Source organism: Artibeus jamaicensis, unplaced genomic scaffold, assembly GCF_021234435.1.
Source record: "Artibeus jamaicensis isolate MK-2021 breed Jamaican fruit bat unplaced genomic scaffold, CSHL_Jam_final contig_585, whole genome shotgun sequence".
NCBI lineage: Eukaryota > Metazoa > Chordata > Mammalia > Chiroptera > Phyllostomidae > Artibeus > Artibeus jamaicensis.
The window spans coordinates 7,887,054-7,908,566 of record NW_026521894.1 but is presented as its reverse complement, the minus strand read 5'-3'; the positions used below and the strand labels follow the sequence as shown (position 1 = coordinate 7,908,566).

At 40.0% G+C, this 21,513-nt stretch overlaps 1 protein-coding gene across 4 annotated transcripts in view; it reads left to right on the top strand.

Moving 5' to 3' along the window:
* ATM (ATM serine/threonine kinase) overlaps positions 1-13,065 on the top strand; it is a 170,611-nt gene extending 157,546 nt beyond the window's left edge. For 3 of the 4 annotated variants that reach the window (XM_053670385.1, XM_053670384.1, XM_053670386.1), the window contains 3 exons: positions 8,138-8,201; positions 12,147-12,286; positions 12,390-13,065. In XM_053670385.1, coding sequence (XP_053526360.1) covers positions 8,138-8,201; positions 12,147-12,286; positions 12,390-12,573 — 388 coding nt within the window. In that variant the 3' untranslated portion in view covers positions 12,574-13,065. The remainder of the gene's footprint in view (positions 1-8,137; positions 8,202-12,146; positions 12,287-12,389) is intronic. The other variant, XM_053670387.1, reaches the window with a different exon arrangement.
* The last annotated feature ends 8,448 nt before the right edge of the window (positions 13,066-21,513 follow it).

The following is a 21,513-nucleotide window of genomic DNA, read 5'->3' as shown; positions in this document are numbered from 1 at the left end:
CCTGCTCTTCCTCTGGCCATCACCACACTGTGTTGTCTGTCTGTGGGTAATGTATATATGTTCCTTGGCTATTCTCTCCAGTTCTTTCATCCAGTTCCCCCTACTCCTTCCCCTCTGACAGCTGTCAGTCTGTTCCATGTATCCCCGCCTCTATTTCTATTTTGCCAGTTTACTTTGTTCATTAGATTCTACATATAAATGAAATTATATGGTATTTGTCTTTCTGTGACTGGATTATTTCACTTAGCATAATAAGCATATTATTATGCTAAGAGCAACTCTCCTCTGGTCTCCAGGTTCATCCATGCTGCCACAAAAGGTAACATTCCCTTCTTTTTACAGCCTCATAGTATTCCATTCTATAAATTCTATTTACCGCAGCTTTTATATCCATTCCCATGCTAATGGGCACTTGGGTTGTTTCCAGGTTTTGGCTGTTGTAAATAACTCTGCTATGAACATAGGAGAATAGTGTTTTGGGATTCTTAGGATATATTCCCAGAAGTGGGATTGCTGGGTCAAAGACAGTTCCATATTTAATTTTTTGAGGAATCTCCATATTGCTTTCCACAGTGCCTGCATTCCAAGAATGCATAGGGTTCCCTTTTCTCCACCAGCACTTGTTTGTTGATTTATTGATGGTAGCCATTCTGGCAGGTGTGAGGTGATACCTCATTGTGGTTTTAAGTTGCATCTCTCTGATGATTAGGGATTTTCACCATTTTTCATGTTTATTGGCCATCTGTGTGTCCTCTTTGGACAAGTGAATGTTCGGGTCTCTTGCCCATTTTTTAATTGGATTTTATGTTTTTCTCGTGTTGAGCTGTGTAAGTTCTTTATATATTTTAGAAATTAACCCCTTATCAGATGTATCATTGGCAAATATGTTCTCCCATGCAGTGGGTTCCCAATTCATTTTGTTGATGGTGTTTCCTGTTATGGAGAAGGTTTATACTTTGATGTAGTCTATCTATGTACTTTTTGCTTTTTTCTTACCCTAGGAGATATTGGCAAAAACCTTGTTACAAGAGCTGTCTGAGATTTTTACTACCTATTTTTCTTTTAGGGTTTTACATTTAACTCCTTTTTCCATTTTGAGTTTATTCTTGTGTACGGTATAAGTTGGTGGTCTAGTTCCATTTTTTTGTGTGTACTTGTTTGATTTTCCTAACAGCATTTATTGAAGAGACTGTCTTTACTCACTCTTACCTTGTTTGTCAGACATTAATTGACCGTATACATGTGGGTTGATTCCTAGGCTCTCTATTCTGTTCTGTTGGTCTATGTGTCTTGTTCTTTTGCCATACCAGGCTGTCTTGATTACAGTGGCTTTGTAATACAGTTTGATATCAGGTATTGTGATACCTCCAACTTTGTTCTTTTTTCTCAGGATTGCTGAGGCTAAGCAAAATCTTTTTTGGTTCCATATGAATTTTTGAAATATTTGTTCTAGGTCTGTGAAATATGCAAAACGCCATTGGTATTTTAATAGAAATTGCATTGAATCTATAGATTGCTTTGGGTAGTGTGGACATTTTAATGATGTTACTTATACCTCCTTGGTTCAGTTTATTCCTAGGTATCTTAATTTCTTATTGCAATAGGAAATGGTATTGATTTCTTAGTTTCTCCTTTTTTATTATTGTTGTTCAGTCACAGTTGTCCTACCTTTTGCTTTCCCCTGCCCCGTCCCCCTGCCCCGCTACCACAGTCACTCCTCCCCCCATTGTCCATGTTCATAAGTCCTCTATTCATGTTCCTTGGCTTGCTCCTTCCCCTTCTTTCTCCCATTATCCCCCTTCCCTCTCTCCTCTGGTCACTGTCAATCTGTTCCTTGTTTCCATGCCTCTGGTTCTATTTTGCTTGCTTCTTTTCTTCATCAGGTTTTATTTGTAGGTGAAATCATGTATTTGTCTTTCACTGCCTGGCTTATTTCACTTAGCATAATACTCTTCAGTTCTATCCATGCTGTTAGGAAGAGTAGGGGTTCCTTCTTTGTTTCTGCTGTGTAGTATTCTGTGTGTAAATGTACCACATCCCTAGTACACTGTTGGTGGGAATGCAGACTGGTGTAGTTACTGTGGAAAACAATATGGAATTTCTTCAAAAAAAAACTAAAGATGGAAATGCCTTTTGATCTAGCCATCCCACTACTGGCATTATACCCTAGGAATCCTGAATCACCAAGTCAAAGAACCTATGCACCCTAATATTGATAGCACTGTTATTTACAATAACCAGGTTTTTCTTCCTGATAGCTCTTTATTAGTGTATACATATGCCACCATTTTCTTTTTTTAATTAATTAATTTTAGAGAGAGGGGAAGACAGAGACAAAGAGGAAGAAAAACATCAGTGTGAGAGAGACACGTTGCTCAGTTGCCTTTCATATGCACCCCAAGCAAGGATTGAACCCTTAACCTAGGCATGTGTGCCCTGACCAGGAATAGAACTGGTGACCAAACTTGTTTGGACCCAAAGCACTCTCTGTGTTTCCTCGACTTGTATGTCTGTTTCCTTCATCAGATCAGGGAACTTTTCTTTCATTATTTTTTCAAATAAGTTTTCAGTTTCTTGCTCTTTCTTCTCTCCTTCTGGCATCCCAGTGGTTTAATTTTGGTACCTTTGGAGATGTTCCAGAGGTTCCTCATTCTATTCTCTTTTTTAAAATTCTTTTTTCTACTTGCTGTTCTGATTGAATGCTTTGTTTTTCCTTATGCTCCAAATTGTTGCTTTGATTCTTGGCTTTATCCCCTCCACTCTTGGTTCCTTGTGGATTTTTCTTTATTTCACTTAATGCAACCTTCATTTCTGCCTGGGTCTTTCCTGTGTTGCTGAGGTACCCAGGAGCATCCTGATAAGCAGTGTTTTGAATTCTGCATCTAACAGGGTGCTTATCTCCATTTTATTTCATTCTTTTCCTGGGGTTTTTGTTCTGTTCTTTTTAAAGATCTTTTTCTCTATTTTTTGTCATTTTTTTTCTCCTCTTCTTCCTCTCCCCACCTTCTCACCTCTTTCCCTTCCTTACCCTTCTTCCAGGCCCTTTAATAATTCTTATAATACTGGCTTGGTAGTAACAAACTCCTTTAAGCTTTCTCTTATCAGGGAAGATCTGTATTTTTCCTTCAATTTTATTTTTTATTAAGTATTTTTTCATTGATTATGCTATTACAGTTTCCCCAATTTTTCCCCTTTTATTCTCCCTCCACCCTGCCCCCCAACCATCCAACATTCCCCCCACCTTAGTTCATGTCCATGGATTGTACCTATAAGTTCTTTGAGTCCTCTGTTTCCTATACCATTTTTTATCTCTCCCCATCTATTTTATGCCTACCAATTATGCTTCCTTCCTATACCTTTCCCCCCATCCCTTCTTTCATGTAACTTTTCCTCCCTATTCCTCCCTTCCCCCTCCCCACTGAAATCCCTCTGTGTGATGTCCATTTCTCTGATTCTGTTCCTGTTCTGGTTGTTTGCTTAGTTTTTGTTTTTGTTGTTTTTCTTTTCTTTTGGGTTCATTTGTTAATAGTTGTAAGTTGTCATTTTACTGTTCATAGTTTTTATCTTCTTTTTCTTAGATAAGTCCCTTTAACATCTCATATAATAAGGGCTTGGTGATGATGAACTCGTTTAACTTGACCTTATCTGGGAAGCACTTTATCTGCCCTTTCATTCTAAGTGATAGCTTTGCTGCATAGAGTCATCTTAGATGTAGGTCCTTGCCTTTCATGACTTCAAATACTTCTTTCCGGCCCCTTCTTGCCTGCAAAGTTTCTTTTGAGAAATCAGCTGATAGCTTTATGGGAAGTCCTTTGTAGGTAACTGTCTCCTTTTCTCTTGCTGCTTTTAGGATTTTCTCTTTATATTTAATTCTGGTAACTTAATGATGATGTACCTTGGTGTGTTCCTGTTTGGGTCCAACTTCTTTGGTATTCTCTGGGCTTCCTCGATTTCCTGAAAGTCTATTTCCTTCACCAGATTGGGGAATTTTTCCTTCAGTATTTGTTCAAATAAGTTTTCGATTTCTTGCTGTCGTTCTTCTCCTTCTGGTGCCCCTATAATTTGGATAGTGGAATGTTTCAGGTTGTCCCAGAGAACCCTAGCATTTCTTCATTTTTTTGGATTTCTGTTTCTTTGTTCTGATCTGGTTGGATGTTTATTTTTTCCTTTTGTTCCAAATTATTGCTTTTAATCCTAATTTCCTTCTTGTCACTGTTGGTTCCCTGAATATTTTGGGTATCTTTCATTTGTTCTTTCATTTTTTCAACAAAGTTCAATCAGTTCTGTGAGCATTTTGATTACCAGGGCTTTCAATTCTTTATCAGATAGGTTGGCAATCTCCTCACTGCTTAGTTAAGAGGTTTTGCTCTTTTCTTTCATTTGAGCCATATTTCTTTGTCTTGACATACCTGATAAGTTTTAAGGGGTGGGGCCTTAGGAATACACAAGAGTGGGATGACCCTCTTGGATGTGCTTTGGTGCTGCCTGTAGAGGAGGGGCCAGAGAGAGAGCTATGCAGCTCGCTTGCTCATCTCTAGGGCACTTCCCAACAGACTCTCATGTCAGACTGGAAGTATCTCCCACTGAGGCAACCCCTGCCTTAGCCCACAGTCGCTCTGAGTCTCAGTTTTAGCCTTAAGTCAGCCCTGCCCCTCAGCCACTTGCCCGAGGTTTTTCTGAGTTGGCCCTCACCGTCCGCCATACCAGTCTGGTTGTCCTGGTTGATTTTTTTCTTTAATTCCTTGGTCGTCAGAGTTCCATGAAGTTTGATTTTTTGGCACTTTTGGTTGTTTACTGATTTTAAATTGGTGTTATCCTCCTTTTGGTTGTGCGAAGAAGCGAAAGGTTTCTCCCTACACCTCCATCTTGACAGGAACTTTATTTTTCCTTCAATTTTAAATGCTGGCCACGCTTTGTAAAGTAATCTCAGTTGTAGGTTCTTGCTTTTCATCACTTTGGATATTTCATGCCCATCCCTTCTTTCCTAAAATGTTTTTGTTGAGAAATCACCTGACAATTTTATAGGAGCTCTTTGGTAAGTAGTGAAGTGCTTTTCTCTTACTGCTTTCAAGATTCTCTCTTTGTCTTTAGCTTTTGCTATTTTAATTATGATGCGTCTTGATGTGCACCTTTTTGGGTTTATCTTGTTTGGGACTCTATGTTTTCTGGATTTGTGTCATTTTCCTTCATCAGGTTAGGAAAGTTTTTTGTTTTGTTTTAGGTTAGGAAAGTTTTTTATCATGATTTCTTCAAACAGGTTCTTGATTTCTTGTTCTCTCTTCTCTTTCTGGAATCCCTGTGGTGCTGATGTCCTTACACTTCATAATTTCCCCAAATCCCTTTCACTATCTTCATTGTTTGTAATTCTTTTTTCTTTTTGCTGCTTGATTGGGTGTTTTTATCTGCCTTGTCTTTCACATCTCTGGTTTGATCCTTTGCTTCATTCATTCTACTTTTGATTCCTTCCAGTATATTCTTGATGTTAGGTATGGTATTCTTCATTTTCTATTGGTTCTTTTTCATGATTTCTATATTATTTGCATAGTGTTGTAGTTCTCACAAATTAAGTTCCTTAGCATCCTTATAACCATTACTTGGAACTTTATATCTGATAAATTGCTTGCCTCCCATCTCCTTTAGCTCATTTTCTGGAGATCCCTCCTGTTCTTTCATTTGAAGCCTGTTTGTCTCCCCATTTTGGTTGCCTTATTTGTGTTTGTTTCTACGTATTAGATCTGCTACAACTTTCTTTCTTTATGAGGTGGCCTTATATAGTGGGTGTTTTGTGGGACCCAATAGTGCAGTCTCTTTGATCTCCTGAGCTGGGTGTTTGAGAAATGTCCCTTGTGTGGATTATGTGGGCTCTCCTGTTCTAATTGCACCTTAATTGCTGCTGGCTCATTTGTGCATGAGGTTGACCCTCAGGCTGTCTGTGAAACTCAACCCTCACCATGGTGTGCAAGCTGCTGTGCAGGTGCTTAAGTAGAATTTGAATGAATTCTGTTCATTATTTGAAACATAATGATTTTAAAACCAATATCTTACTGTTTACATGAGGCAATTTAGAACTTCCTGCCAGTCTCTCTGCCCTTGGTCTCAGTGGGCCCTGGGCACAGCTCTAGTGTGAAAAGCTGCAGTGACTGGCATTCCGCTCGAAGGTGTTGGAGGCGAGCAAAATGTCTGCCTGAGCTTGGCTGCGTGAGCATCTCCTACGTGCTTTCTCCCTTTTCACTGGGGCTCTTCCAGCCTCCTGTCTGTGATTCCCACTCCCTCTTCATGGTCTGTCCTGTCACCAGTTCTGTGCACTTGACATCAACTGCCAGAACATTGGTGCCAGGCACCATGCCTGCTGCCCACAGGCTGATACTAGGGATGGAAGGGTCAAGGCACAATGGAGAAGCAGGAGAAGCTGCAAAAAGAGCCAAGGCAGCCCTGGCTGGTGTAGCTCAGTGGGTTGAGTGAGGGTTTTTCACAGTTTAATTCCTGATTGGGGCACATGCCTGGGTTGTGGGCCAGGTCCCCAGTGTGGGGCCATGTGAGAGGCTACCACACGTTGATGTTTCTCTCCATCTCAGACTCCCTCCCTTCCTTTCTTTCTAAAAATAAATAAATAAGAATAAAATCTTTTAAAAAACCAGGGCAGGTTGGGGTCACAGTGCATAATGGTGAGAAAGGATCAAAGAAGAAAGGATGCATCTGCTTTGAAAGTGCCCTCTGTTACTAATTTTTTTTAAATTCTCACCCATGGACATTTTTCCATTGGTTTTAGAGAGAGAGAAAGGGAGAGCAAAAACATGAATGCAAGAGACACATTGGTTGCTTGCCTCTGGTACACACCCAGAATAGGTAGGGATCAGGTGCATCCAAATGAGAGATCGTATACATCCAGACTGGGGACCAAACCTGCAACCTAGGTATGTGCCCGGACTGGAAATTGAACCTGCAACCTTTTGGTTATGGTGCTACACTGCAACTAACTGAGTGGCCCCAACCCAGGCCTATTTTTAACTCTTTGAGGCACTTCCATGTTGTTTTCAATATTGGCTGCACAATTTACAGGCCCCCCAACAGTGTGTGAGGATTCCCTATTCTTGACACTGATAATAGCCATTCTGACAGGTATGAAGTGATATGTCATTGTGGTTTTGATTTGCCTCTTTCTGATGATTAGTGATGTTTAGCATCTTTTCATGTGTTTGTTCACCATCTGTAGAGGGTGGGATAAAATTAGGTTTAGTAGTGTTAGTAGTAGTTTAGTAGTGTGTATAGTAAGTAGAGTTTATTCTTGTATTATTATTTATTTATTATTGTATTTTCCAGTGAGGCAAAAGTAAGTTTACAGAGTTGTCAGTATGCTGACAACTATAAAGATTTTTTTTTGTATTATTAGGTTTTAATTAATGTATTTTTTTCTGTGCCAGTGACTGTAAACCTACTTTTGCCCCATCCTGTATTTCCTCTTTTGAGAAATGTCTATTCTGATCCTCTGCCTATTTTTAATTTGTTTGCTTTCTAATGTGGGTTTTTTATATTAAATTCTTACCAGATACATCATTAGCATGCTTTCTGTTTTGTTGATGGTTTTCTTCACTATGCCAATTACTTTGAAAATGCTTTTGTTAATGTTGCCTAGAGGTACATATCCAAAAAGAATATATTGAAAGATCCATATCAGATAGTTTACTGCCTGTGTTTTATTCTAGGAGTTCTATGGTTTTAGGTTTTACATTTAAGTCAATGTATTTTGGGTGTATTTTTGTGTACAGTGTAAGAAAGTTGTCCAGTTTTATTTATTTTGCTTGTATCTGTCCAGTTTTCCCAACATTATTCATTGAAGAGGCTGTCTTTTGTCCGTTGTGTGTTCTTGTCTCCTTTGCTGTGGATAAAGCTACCACATAAGTGTGGGTTTATTTCTGGGATCTCTATTCTTTCCATTAGGTATACATTTGTATTCATTTTAGAAACATCTACTTAGAGCCCACTCTGCTACATACTGTGCTTTTAAGATACTAATTTGGAAATTATTAACAAAAGTAGTCTCGGTATACTTCACATGAAGAGGGAGGGGGGATGGAGAATAGAAATATATTGAAAACATTGGTGTGTAACCAAACCCATACTTATGATGTGGTTGTAGATGCTGTGAGAAAACCATGGAGGTTATGAGAAACTCTCGGGAAACCCTGTTAACCATTGTAGAGGTAAAGTATATTACAAGGAAATCTTTATTTCTCTCTCTGATACATGGTTTCTTGTCAGCATGTCACTGATTTAAGGGTCAATGCTTCATTTTAATGTGGCGTGATGATGGGCAGCAAGAGGGGTGGGGGTTGCACACGTCAGTAGTGGCTTAGAATGCCTCCGGTTCCCTCAAGTTTCAGTGGTACAGCAGAAGTCATTTCTAGTCTTTAACATATCAATCAGCACTTCTTCATCTTAGATATCTTGTTTGGTATTCATGGTTTTCAGAACAGATTCCATTGTGGGATTAATAGAAACCAAGTTATTTCCTTTTTTCTCTACCAGGTTCAGAAGCATTTAACCAGACGTATAGAGATCAAAGTCAGCACTGTTGGTGAAGGGTTGTAGCCAGGGAGTGAGGGTCAGACTGGCTTGCTGCTGGGACTGTCTCAGGGCCTCTCTGGGGTCCTAACCTTGGGACAGCCACCAAGTGGTGGTGTGGGCCTGGTGAGTCCCAACACTCTATCAGGCCCACAGCCTCACATCAAACAGGGCAGAAAGGGAAGAAAGTTAAGCACATTTCCCTGCTTGTGACCTTGGCTCTACCCAGCAAGAACTGTGTCCTAAGGCTGTCACTGACCACTGTGGTAAAGGGTATGTGCAGCAAGAGGTGAGGAGTCTTCCTCTTCAAGGAAACTCTGGAGGTAGAGTGGCCTCACTTACATTCTTTAGCTTTTTGTTCCTTCAATCTAGTGGTGCTGGACCTGGCTGGACTTTATTGTGTCACCTGTACTGCCTTTAAAAAATACTGATGCTGACCAGATTCAAACCAAACTTCTAGGGCTGCGGCAGGAACATTAATGTTTTTTAAAAGTGCTCCCACTGTGCAGCCAGGGTTGAGAATCACTCTCTTCAGTTCATCAGCATTAACCATTAAGCCTCTGATCAGATAATAAGGGTAGGGCTGTATGTTGTGTAGAGTGAAATTAACAGTCTGTTCGGGTGGTCCTGTGTCCACCCTTATGAACCAAAGGCATCTTTATAGATCTCTGGAGTGCTGGTAGCAATACAGATTTGCTACAAAGCAGGCGTTGAAATGAATCCCAGTAGCATGTTGACAATTTAAACACACAGCTATGCTAGTCCCAAGGCTGAATGAAAATGTGTTCCCTTTTCTTTTTTCCATTTCAAATTGTAATATATGTCATATATTACAGTTTGCCTTTGGTTCTGCGGTCAGAGTAAATGATAACCCAGATTCCTGCATGATACAGAACTTAAATTCTAAAATTATCTTGCCTTTTTGTGTTTAAGACAGAAAGTCCAAACTTTACACATTTATTTAAGATCCATGGAGGTTTAACATGTTCTGCAGTGTTTACTCTGCTCAGTATCAGGCAGAAGGATTTGTCCTGCTTGGGTAGATTTGGGCTTCCTTCAGGAGCCGTGTGCTGAGTGAACACTTGCTGGGAGAAGGCCGTTTCTTCAAGGCCTCAGACATTTATCGGTAATATGTCAGATTGCTCGTGAGCCTCATTCTTTAGGTAGTGGTGGGATATCAAGTGAGGGAAGTAACAGTGGCCAGATCACCGAGGGGTTCCTACACAGCTGTAAGGACTTTAGGTTTGACTGAGTGAGATGGAAATGACTGGAAGGTTTTGAGCCTGAGAAGTGATCTGCATCTATCTCCACCTGTAATATCTGTGTAACTGAAGACCACCCTCCAGTGCTTTGTGTATTTTATACTGACGTACCCACTCCTCCCCACTGTGAAACTGTTCAAGTTTCCCAACATCATTTGAGTGGTTGCCCAGTCTTTCAGAGCAGTTTTCCAGTTGAAGACTGTGCATTGTCAGCTGAAGGAGGGTGCTTCTCGGTGGCAGCATGGATCCAGTCCTCTGGAATGCCATTCCTGGCCCCTCTCTTGTACTCTTTGCTTTTCCTCTCTTAGGTTTCACTGAGCCACAGTCATTGTTTCTGGTGTAATATCAATGAAAACATCTCCTCACTTCCCAAATCCCTCTTTAAGAGCACTTTGACTCAGGTGCATTTGCCTTCTTTCTCAGCATATTTGCCTCTCTTGACCTTTGTGATGGTTTGTTTTTTTTTATATATAATAGACAATTCTGTCCTCCAAGATTTTAATCAGATCTACTAAGGAAATCCCTCCCTTTAACTCAGTGGTTCTTAGCCATGGGGAGTTTTTTTCCTTGGAGGATAGTTGGCAATACCTGATGATCATAATGGGTCAGGGGGGTGATGAAGATATTCTCAACATTCAGCTTGTTTTGGCCATGGAGACCGTTAAACATCCTGTGCTCAGGACAACCCTCAAATGATGAAGGATCCAGCTCCAAAATTTCCACAGTGCCGAGATTGGGGAACCCTGCTCTAGCTTAATCAGTCTACATTCCTGTTTTCAGTTAACCATTTTCGTTCTGAGTATGACTAGAGTATATATTTTTAATTACCTCCTTTTTGATTCCAGAAATTGCAGGTATGATTTTTTCATGCAAGCTCTTGGGTTTGAAATAATTGTGTTGTTTCTCTACTTCACCCCAAAAAGACTATATCGTGTCTTTATAATTGAGGCCTTCATTCCTTTTCACTCGTTGATTAGTAAAACAGAACTCCCTTTTTGGGTGAAACTGGTTTGTATCTCTGAAATCTAAAGCCATGTCAGTGCCCAGCTTGAAGGGACCTTGAACTAATGGACAAACCACTTACAGTCACAGTCAATCCCTCAGTTTAATGGCCCTGGAGGACACAGAGAACAGCATAAACAGGGGACCAGATTTTGCTACTGCTGATCCAGCACATTAAACAGGTAATGCTAAAGGCATATTGCAGTCCCAACCTGAAGACCTGCTGAGAACCACAGTAAAGGCATCAGTAAAAAAGTGCTCTAACTTTATAGTGGTAGGATATCCTGCAATGTGACTCGTCCCTGGAATTGAATCTTTACTTATTAAGACCTGTATGGTAAGTACTTGCTAAGGCTTATAAAAATTTTTTTTGTATGCTTATAAACACCAGGGGCAGTTAGCTGTTCTGAATTGCCAAGTTCAGAAATCCCTCATGACTTCATTTAATAAAATCTATGACCTAAAGCCACTTGCTCTGGCCGTAGCAATTATTTTGGTATTCATTCTACTCCATGTGTATCTCTCTCTCTTTTTTAAGATTTTTATTTATTTATTTTTAGGGAGGGAGAAAGGGAGAGAAACATCACTGTGTGGCTGCCTCTTGCATGCCCCCTACTGGGGACTTGGCCCACAACCCAGACATGTGCCCTAGGTTTGGAATCAAACCAGCGACCCTTTGGTTCACAGGCTGGCACTCAATCCACTGAGCCATACCAGCCAGGACTCCTCCATGTGTACCTTAAGATGCCAACCACAGCACAAGGCCTTGGGTTTTGAGGAGCTAGCTGTCAGTAAATTATACTTTTTGTTCATCCATTTAGAGTTAGAACTAATTGAGAGAAAAAGAAAGAGCCTTAGAAAAAGCATAGAGATCAAAATGTCATAAAACTTGGAGAACATGGCTTAGGAGTGAGGTCCAAGAAGGCTTGCCAGTGCTGTCAAACTCACAGCTCAACCTGTCCCCCCTGAGTGAGAACTGGGCCTGCAAATAAATGCCCTTACCCAGACCAAGGAGCGAGAAGAAAGTGACTAATACATATTTTCTTTTAATAGTTTCACCTCTAAAAAACCATAGGCCAAGGGATGTCACTGCCACCAACCATGGCAGAAGAATGAATTCAGAATGGGATAGGAAGCCCAGAGCATTGTGCTGGTGTAATTTCTTCCATAAGGAAACAAGAAGCCTGTGCAATAAGTTTTCCCCTCCCCCCAGTCAACTACCATGTTATTGGCTCAGTTATTTTTATACTACTGGTTCTACTGTTTCTAAGTACATCATCAAAACACACATTGTTCTTCTAACACGTATGTTCTATCTAGGTCCTCCTGTACGATCCACTCTTTGACTGGACCATGAACCCTTTGAAAGCTTTGTATTTACAGCAAAGGCTAGAAGATGAAACTGAGCTCCACTCCACTCAGAATGCAGATGACCGGGAATGCAAACGAAATTTCAGGTAGCAGTATTTTAGGAAGGACTTACTGTCCTTGTTCAGATTTTTTCTATTCCCAAGGCTCTTCAAACTGTTCCAGCTTATTAATACCTTTGTGTTTTGTCATTAGTGCAATGGACCAGAGTTTCAACAAAGTAGCCGAACGTGTCTTGATGAGACTACAAGAGAAACTCAAAGGAGAGGAGGAAGGAACTGTGCTCAGTGTGGGTGGACAAGTGAATTTGCTCCTACAACAGGCCATGGACCCCAAAAACCTCAGCCGACTCTTCCCAGGATGGAAAGCTTGGGTGTAATACTCAGCATATGAATCACCCTTGAACTCAACCTTCAGAAATTATATGTTGGCCTTTATTTTTAGCCCACCACATACTTTGAATGTATGGTGTTAATACTTAACTAAGCGAACTAGTATTTTTAAAAAACATTTAGTACTTGCTTCAGTCACTTAAAGATATTTTGAGAGTCTCAAGAAATATCTCTTCTTGCACACTTTAGAAATGATTGTCATTCATGCTCCATTTTTAGGCTAAACATCTATTTTTTTCTTCTCGAGTATCTACTATATCATTTTCAGTGAAATCTCTGACTTCCACTTTAGCTGAGAACAGAGCAGCAGGCATGCAGGGGCGTCGCTCACAGCTGGTCCTGGGACGAATGAGAATAAATGCACTGCTGGTTTTGAGGTGGCTTTTGATTAAAATGTTTCCCAGATTTAATATATGAATGAAAATTATTTGGCAGGAGAACACCTCAGTCCACTTTCAATAAAAAAAAACAAAACAAAACTTTCCGGACAGCCTGTCTCTCATTCCCGCTCAGTCCCCAACCAAACCCGTGAGGCTAATCCGTCTCTGGATTCTCCCAGGCTTGCAATCACAGAGTCTGCAGTTGAACCGGGCCCTGTGTCTTTGTACCCCTCCCCAAAAATGCAAGCCGGCAAGCAGACAGGTCTCTGCCCGGTGTTGTCCAGTTTTGCTTGTACAGGAAGCAGGGGAGCTGCTGGCCCATGCTGGTGGCCACTGGAGCCGCTGGGTGCCCAAGCTCCTGTGGTAGACCTCTCTGGTGTTAGTCTCAGACGGATGGTTCTGGACCCCGTCTGTAGATGCAGCACCCGGGCCACCTGGCCTGGGGCGCCAGCCCCCGCCGCTGCTTTGTCTTTAAACTGGTCCCCAAAGCCCCACTGACCTGCCGCTTTCTGGTGTTTCAGCGTCCAACAGAGTCTCTGTTCTTTCAATTTCACAAATGCTGGATAACTGATGGATTAGTGCGCCGCTTTTCTATAGATCTGCCAGGATTTTCACCCACGAGTGCGGGAGCTAGAATCCGCTCCCTCTTACTCCGACGCCATCTTGCTCTCTCCTAATCTGAAAATTATTTGATATTAACATATAAAGGAAGAAAACTCTCTTCAAAATAGTAACCATCTATATTAGTGTAAAACTACCTTAAAAATAAGAATCAGTGTTAAAAACAACTTAGCATTTAAGAAATGTGCTTGGATTTTTAGTAGCAAGATCACCCAGTGTTACAGAATAAAAAATTTGTTATGTTATGGAGAACAAATTTCAGAGACTCAGTTTATATGATTACTATTTTAAAAAATGTGTATTGGACCTACTCATTCTATTCTCTTTATCTTTTAGGCCCTCTTGTGTTTTTATTACTTATCTTTCTGTGCTGTAAACTATTCTAGTTCATGAATTATCTTGTCAGCTGTTTATATAAATCTCCTTTTAAGATTATTCATTGGGTTTTTTCTTTCCAAAAATTTTAAAAATTTCTAGCTCTCTATTATTCTTCAGGTCTACCTACTGTTTCATGATGTCTAATTTTTTTTTTTTTTACTTTTTAGTTCCTTTCATGTCACTAATCACTTTGAACATCCCTATTTTATAGCCTCCCAATAGCTAAGCGCTCTATTAAATAAAATTCCTATTGTTTGTATGTGTTGATTCTTATATTCAATAGACTTTATCCAGATGTTTTTTTAATTTTGAAAGGTGAGTTTATTTTCAGCAGGGCTTTCTCTGTAGGAATTTTGAGTGACCTTTTGTCACATTCACAGGGCTATTACTTATGAAGGACCATTATTATTTTAATTTCTTGGCTTCTGAATTACTGAGACCCCAGGCCAAGACAGACACTTTTCTTCATCATCTTCCTGTGCTGGTGAATATTTTCTTGACTCCCCTTTCACTGAGGGTTCATCCTCTTAGTGTCCCAACTTTGTGGTGGGCTTCAGGGAGAAGTCATTTTATTCCTACCCACTGCCTTTTGCATGTTCAAGGTTTCATCAGTCCCCTTGTAGATGTTACAAGCTGAAACCCATAGGTTAATGTTGGGATTGGCAAATTGTACCAGGATAGCTAGAATGTCAGTCCACAATTTACCTCTCTACTTCTCAGTTCCCATCATTTTCAGACCTCAGGATTTCCCCTTTCTTCTAAATTCTATGCATCTAAGATAGTATTTTACATATTAACCAATATTTCTGTGTTTTGTTGGATGGGAAGAGTTTAGGTATCGAGTTTTCCTGTATAGCTAGAACTGGAACACTTTTCTGTCCCCATACTGTCACCAGATAAACCAGTAGAACTACTGACTTGGTGAGTATAATTCCTCCTCCACCCTTAAGAAAATGTTCATTTCTGCTACAGAGATTAAGAAATGGGTTATAGAGAGGCTTCCAGTCAATATGGAGGCATAGGTAGTCATGGCTCACCTCCTTGCACAACCACAGCAAAAATTACAATTAAAATACAAAACAACGATCGCCCAGGATCATCAGAAAATGGAGCTGTATGGAAGTCTGACCACCAAGGAATTGAAGTCACATTCATCCAAATGGGTAAGAGGGTTGGAGACGTGGAAAGGTGCAGAGAAAATGGGTGGTCCCATGGTGCAGACCCATGTCCAGTGGCTAAATATTGGGAGGGGTACATCAGGAATGAGGGGTTCCTGCCCCACACCAGACCACCCAGCTCAGGGTTCCAGTGCCAGGAAGATGAGTCCACATAACTTCTGGCTGTAAAACCAGTGGGGGTTGGGGTGACGAAAGAAACGGCAGGATTCTCAGGTAACTCTTCTTTAAGAAGAGCTACAGTGTAGCCTTTTAAGAAGGGGCTACAGTGGACTTAGGGCTAATGCAGACCTACACCCTCTGAGCTCTGGCATTGGGGAAGCAGCTGGAAGGGCAGAGATTGTACAGGGAGAAATTGTAGTGACTGGCATCAGGGCAAGTGTCAGGGGACAGTTTCCTTGCAGACAAAAAAGGCCAGGCAGTGGCATTGTTCCCCTTCGGAGCCCTCCAACACACATAGCCACAGAGCAGCAATAGCATATCTGAGACTCCATTAACCTGGTTCACACAGGTTGTCCCACCTGGGAATTACCTAAGGCCACACTCCAACTTACAGGTGCCTTCTTCCACAATAGGCCATGCTACCTGTAATACATAGAAACAGAGAGGGGCTGCCAAATTGAGACAAATATGGCTCAAATGAAAGAACAACAAAACCTAAGAAAGAACTGAACAGTATGGAGATAAGCAACCTATCAGATGCAGAGTTCAAAACACTGGTTATCAGCATGCTCAAAGAACTCACTGGGTACTGGAACAGAATAAAAAAGACCCAGCAGAAATGAAGGTTGAATTAAGTGAAATAGAAATCTACAGGAAACCAACAGTAGAGTGGATAAAGGCAAGAAAGCAACAATTTGGAACATATGAAAGAAAAAAGCAATCAGGACAGCAAGAAGAAAAAAGAATTAAAAAGAACATGGATAGACTAAGGATCCTCTGGCACATCTCCAAACATAGCAACATGGAATTATAGGGGTGCCAGAAGTAAAGGAGGAAGAGCAAGAAACTGAAAACATATTTGGAAGAATAATGAAACAAAACTTCCCTAATTTGGTGAAGGGAACACAAGTCCAGGAAGCAAAGTCAGTCCTAAACCTGTTGGACCCAAAGAGGACCACACCAAGACACATCATAATTAAAATGCCAAGGGTTAAAGAGAGAATCTTAAAAGCAGCAAGAGAAAAGCAGAGTTAACTACAAAAAAATTCTCATTATACTGTCATCTGATTTCTCAAAAGAAATTTCACAAGCTATAAGGGACTGGCAAGAAGTATTTAAAGTGATGAAAAGAAGACCTACAATCTAGATTAGTGTATCCAGCAGAACTGTCATTTAGAATTGAAGGGCAGATAAAGTGCTTCCCTGACAAGGTAAAATTAAAGTTCATCCTCACCAAGCCATTATTATATGAAATACTAAAGGGAACTACATAAGAAAAAGAAGACCAAACCTATGAGCATTAAAATGGCAACAGATTTACAATTATCAACAACTGACTAAAAAACTAAGCAAACAAACAGAAGGAGAACAGAATCATAGATAAGGAGATCACATGGAGGGTTATCAGCTGGGAGGGGGGAAGAATGGGTAAAAGATACAGGGATTAAGAAATACAAATTGGTACATACTGTTCTTAATGGGAATGTTAAGAACAGTATAAGAAATGGAGTGCCCAAAGAACTTAAATGGTTGACCCATGGACACGAACTAAGGAGGCAGGATTGCTGGAGGGAATCAGGGTACCAGGTAGAGGGGAGGAAAGGGGGAACAACTGTAATATAGTTTTAAAAAGAAATGGTGGTTAAACTTCCCTCTTAATTCGTTTAGGTAACCAGTTTATGTAAAGTTTATTGTTGAAAGGTTAGCGTTCCTGTCTCTTGCCAGTGGCAAGCACTTGCTCAAATCTGAGCTTGCCACCTTCATCTCCCTTCTAAAATAATCTCTAGAACTTTGTGGACCATAAATTTCTTGACTTGATTTCTGAAGAACTGTTCTTAAAATTATTCTGCATTTCAAATTATAAACTTGGTGTATCTTCTTATAGGCTGCCTTTATTAGTAATAAAGATTATAGATAGATAGATAGATGATAGATAGATAGATATAGATAGATATATAATATTCGTAAATTAAGGGAATGTAATAAACCTAGAATGTTTTTATTTAAGAAGGCCTTGAAATCTTCATAGATGAATAAAAATGATCAACTAGATTAGAGTGTAAGTAAGTATTATTTGTAACTAATTCTTACTAGTTGATACATCCAAAGAGCTTTCGATAATATGAACCCACTCTTCAACCTTGAATGGTATGCAATAAAGTTCCTGCCCCATTCAAATATTTTTTCTTAGAAAAGCACTGATTCTTTATTAATGGATATTTTAATTTTTTTATTATTGTTCAAATATAGTTTTCTGCCTTTTTCTCCCTAGCCTTCCCCATCTCCTTCCCCTGTTTTCATCACCCATTGTTATTGTCCATGTGTCCTTTATAGTTGTTCCTAGAAACACTTCACCCTTTTCCCCCATTATCCTCTCCCCTCTCCCCTTTGGTCACTGTAGCCTGTTCTCAATTTCAATGTCTTTGGTTATATTTTTCTTCTTCATTTTGTTGATTAGGTTCCTGTTAAAGGTGAGATCATATGGTATTTGTCTCTCACCACCTGTCTTATTTCACTTAGCATAATGCTTTCCAGTTGCATCCATGCTGTCATGAAGGTAGGAGCGCAGTCTTTCTTTCTGCTTTGTAGAATTCCATTGTGTAAATGTACCATAGTTTTTTGATTCATTCATTTACTGATGAGCACTTAGGTTGCTTCCAGCACTTGACTATTGTTTATTGTGCTGCTATGAACATTGGGGTACACAGGTTCTTTTGGATTGGTGTTTCAGGGTTCTTAAGATAGAATCCCAGCAGTGGAATTCTTGGGTCAAAAGGCGGTTCCATTTTTAGTTCTCTGAGGAAATTCCACACTGTTTTCCACAGTGGCTGCACCAGTCTGCATTCCCACCAACAATGCACTAGGGTTCCCTTTTCTCCACATCCTCTCCAACACTTGTTTGTTGATTTGTTTTATGATGGCCATTCTGACTAGTATGAAGTAATATCTCATTGTGGTTTTAATTTGTATCTCTCTGATGACTAGTGATATTGAGCATCTTTTCATATGTCTCTGGACCCTCTGTATGTCCTCTTAGGAGTAGTATCTCTTCAGGTCCTTTGCCCATTTTTAAATTGGGTGTTTTGTCTTTTAAAGTGAGTTGTGTGAGTTTATATATTTTGGAGATCAAACCCTTTTCTGAGTTATCATTGGCAAATATGTTTTACTCTATAGTTGGCTCTCTTTCCATTTTAATAAGCTCTTTTTCTTTAGCCATGTAGAAGCTTTTTAATTTGATGGGGTTCCATTTGTTTATTCTTTCCTTTATGTCCCTTGCTTTAGAGGACATATCACTGAAGATGTTGGTGCATGGAATGTCTGAGATTTTCCTTCCCATGTTCTCCTCTAGGACTTTTGTAGTGTAATGACTTATATTTAAGTCTTTTACCCACCTTGAATTTATTTTTGTAAATAATAAATTTTATTTACATTGTAAATAAAATTCCTCCATGTGTAAATTTTATTTATGGTGTAAGTTGATGCTTGAGTTTCATTCTTTTGCACGTAGCTGTCCAGTTCTCCCAACAGCATTTGTTGAAGAGGCGATTTTTGCTCCATTTTATGCTGCTGCCCCCTTTGTCTAATATTAATTGACCATAGAGACTTGGGTTTATTTCTGGGCCCTCTATTCTGTTCCAGTAATCTGTGTCTGTTCTTACGCTGGTACCAGTCTCTTGATTAGAGTGGCCTTGTAATACAGTTTGATATCAGGTATTGTGATCCTTCCTACTTTGCTCTTCTTTCTCAAAATTACTGCAGCTATTAGGGGTCATTTATGGTTCCATATAAATTTTTGAAGTCTTTGTTCTATATCTGTGAAATATGCCATTGGTAGTTTAACAGGGATTGCATTGAATCTATAAATTGCTTTGGGTAGAATGGACATTTTGATGATCTTAGTTCTTCTGACCCATAAGGACAGTATATGTTTTCATTTGTTTGTGTTTTCCTTAATTTGTTTCTTCGGTGTTGTGTGGATTTCTGATTACAGGTGTTTTACCTTCTTGGCTAGGTTTATTCCTCGGTATTTTATTTTTTTGTTGCTATATCAAATGGGATTTTTTCCCCTATTTTTGTTTCTGATGTTTCACTGTTGGTATACAAAAATGCCTTTGATTTCTCTTCTTTTTAATATATTTTTTATTTTATTGATTATGCTATTACATTTGTTCTATTTCCCCCCCTTCATTCCCTTCTACCCTGCACACCCCTTCTCCACCATTTCCCCCATTTAGTTCATGAACATGTGTCTCAAGTTCTTTAGATTCTATATTTCCCCTACTATTCTTACCCTCCCCCTATCTATTTTCTATCTACTGTCTATGCTACTTATTTTCTGTACCTTCTCTCCCCTTTTCCTTCTCCCACTCCCCTGTTGCTAACCCTTCATGTGATCTCCATTTCTATGGTTCTGCTGCTGATCTAGCTGTCCTCTTAGTTTGCTTTTGTTTTTGGTGTGGTTGTTAATAACTGTGAGTTTGCTGTCCTTTCACTGTTCATCTTTTTTATCTTCTTTTTCTTAGATAAGTCCCTTTAACATTTCATATAATAAGGGCTTGGTGATAATGAACTCCTTGAATTTGATCTTATCTGAGAAGCACTTTATCTGTCCTTCCATTCTAAATGAAAGCTGTGCTGGATAGAGCAATCTTGGTTGTAGGTCTTTAGATTTCATGACTTGGAATGCCTCTTTCCAGCCCCTTCTTGCCTGTAAGGTCTCTTTTGAGAAATCCTCTGACAGTCTGATGGGAAGTTCTTTGTAGGTGATTGTCCCCTTATCTCTTGCTGCTCCTAGGATTCTCTCCTTTATTTTAGTCTTGGGTAATGTAATTATGATGTGCTTTGGTGTGTTTCTTCTTGGGTCCAACTTCTTTGGGACTCTCTGAGCTTCATGGATTTCCTGGAAGTCTATTTCCTTTGCCAGAATGGAGAAGTTCTCTTTTATTATTTGTTCAGATAAGGTTTCCACTCGTGATTGTTCCTCTTCCCCTTCTGGTACCCCTATAATTTGGATGTTGGAGCGTTTAAAAATGTCCTGGAGATTCCTAAGACTCTCCTCATTTTTTTGAATCCTTGTTTCTTCATATTTTTCTGTTTGGTCATTTTTTCCTTCCTTCTGGTCCATTCCTTTTATTCGAGTCCCAGTTTTTTTTTCCATTACTATTGGTTTCCTGTGCATTTCCTTTCATTGCAATTAGTTTAGCCTTCATATGTTCCTCTAATTTGTGACTAAAATCAACCAGGTCTGTGAGCATCCTGATCACCAGTGTTTTGAACTGTGCATTTGAAAGTTTGGCTCTTTCTTCATTGCTTAGATTTATTGGCTCTGGGGCTCTGAGTTGTTCTTGAGCCATGTTTTGATCTGTTTGTCCCTGTTACATATGAGGAGAGGTGCCTTAAGTGTTCACCAGGGCGAGGCCACCCAGGTTGCTGGTTTGTGACGCTGTATGTGGCGGTGGGGTCAGAGAGGGAGGAATGGTGGTCCTCTCAGCTTGCCTGGTCTGCCTCGCTGTTTGCCCCCGCCTGTTTATCTGAGCGCAAATGTGCGAGCCCGCCACCCTGCAGCAGGGCCTGTGCGGTCTGTCTCAAGGCACATCTCTTTACTGATCTATCTGCGTGCAAGTGCACGACCTCAGACAGCCAGCTGCTTCGCACTTTCTGGTAGCTACCCTACACCTGGAATCTGCACCCTCAGCTGCTTGCTCGCCATCCTGGTTGGGGATCGTTTTTGCCCAACCCGCTCCATTGCTGGCTTTGCCCCTCTCACCGGTTTAGCTAAGTGGTTTGTTGTTTTCGGACTCCGTATTGTTCGATTTTCTATGGTTTTGTTGCGTTTATTGTTGTTAAAACTTTCTTGTTTTTAGATTTGGTTGTGCGAGGAAGCAGAGTGTTTCCACCTACGCCTCCATCTTGGTGGAAGTTTTTTTGATTTCTGATTATTGACTTTGTATCCCACTGTTTTGCCAAATTCATTTATTAGATCGAGTAGTTTTTTGGTTGCATCTGTTGGATTTTCTATGTACATTATCATGTCATCTACAAAGGATGACAGTTTTGTTTCCTTTTTCCCAATTTGGATGTCTTTTATTTCCTTTTCTTGTCCGATTGCTGTGGCTAGGACTTCAAATACTATGTTGAATAGAAATGGTGAAAGTGGACTACCTTGTTTCTGATCTTAGTGGGGAACATTTTAGTTTTTGCCCATTGAGTA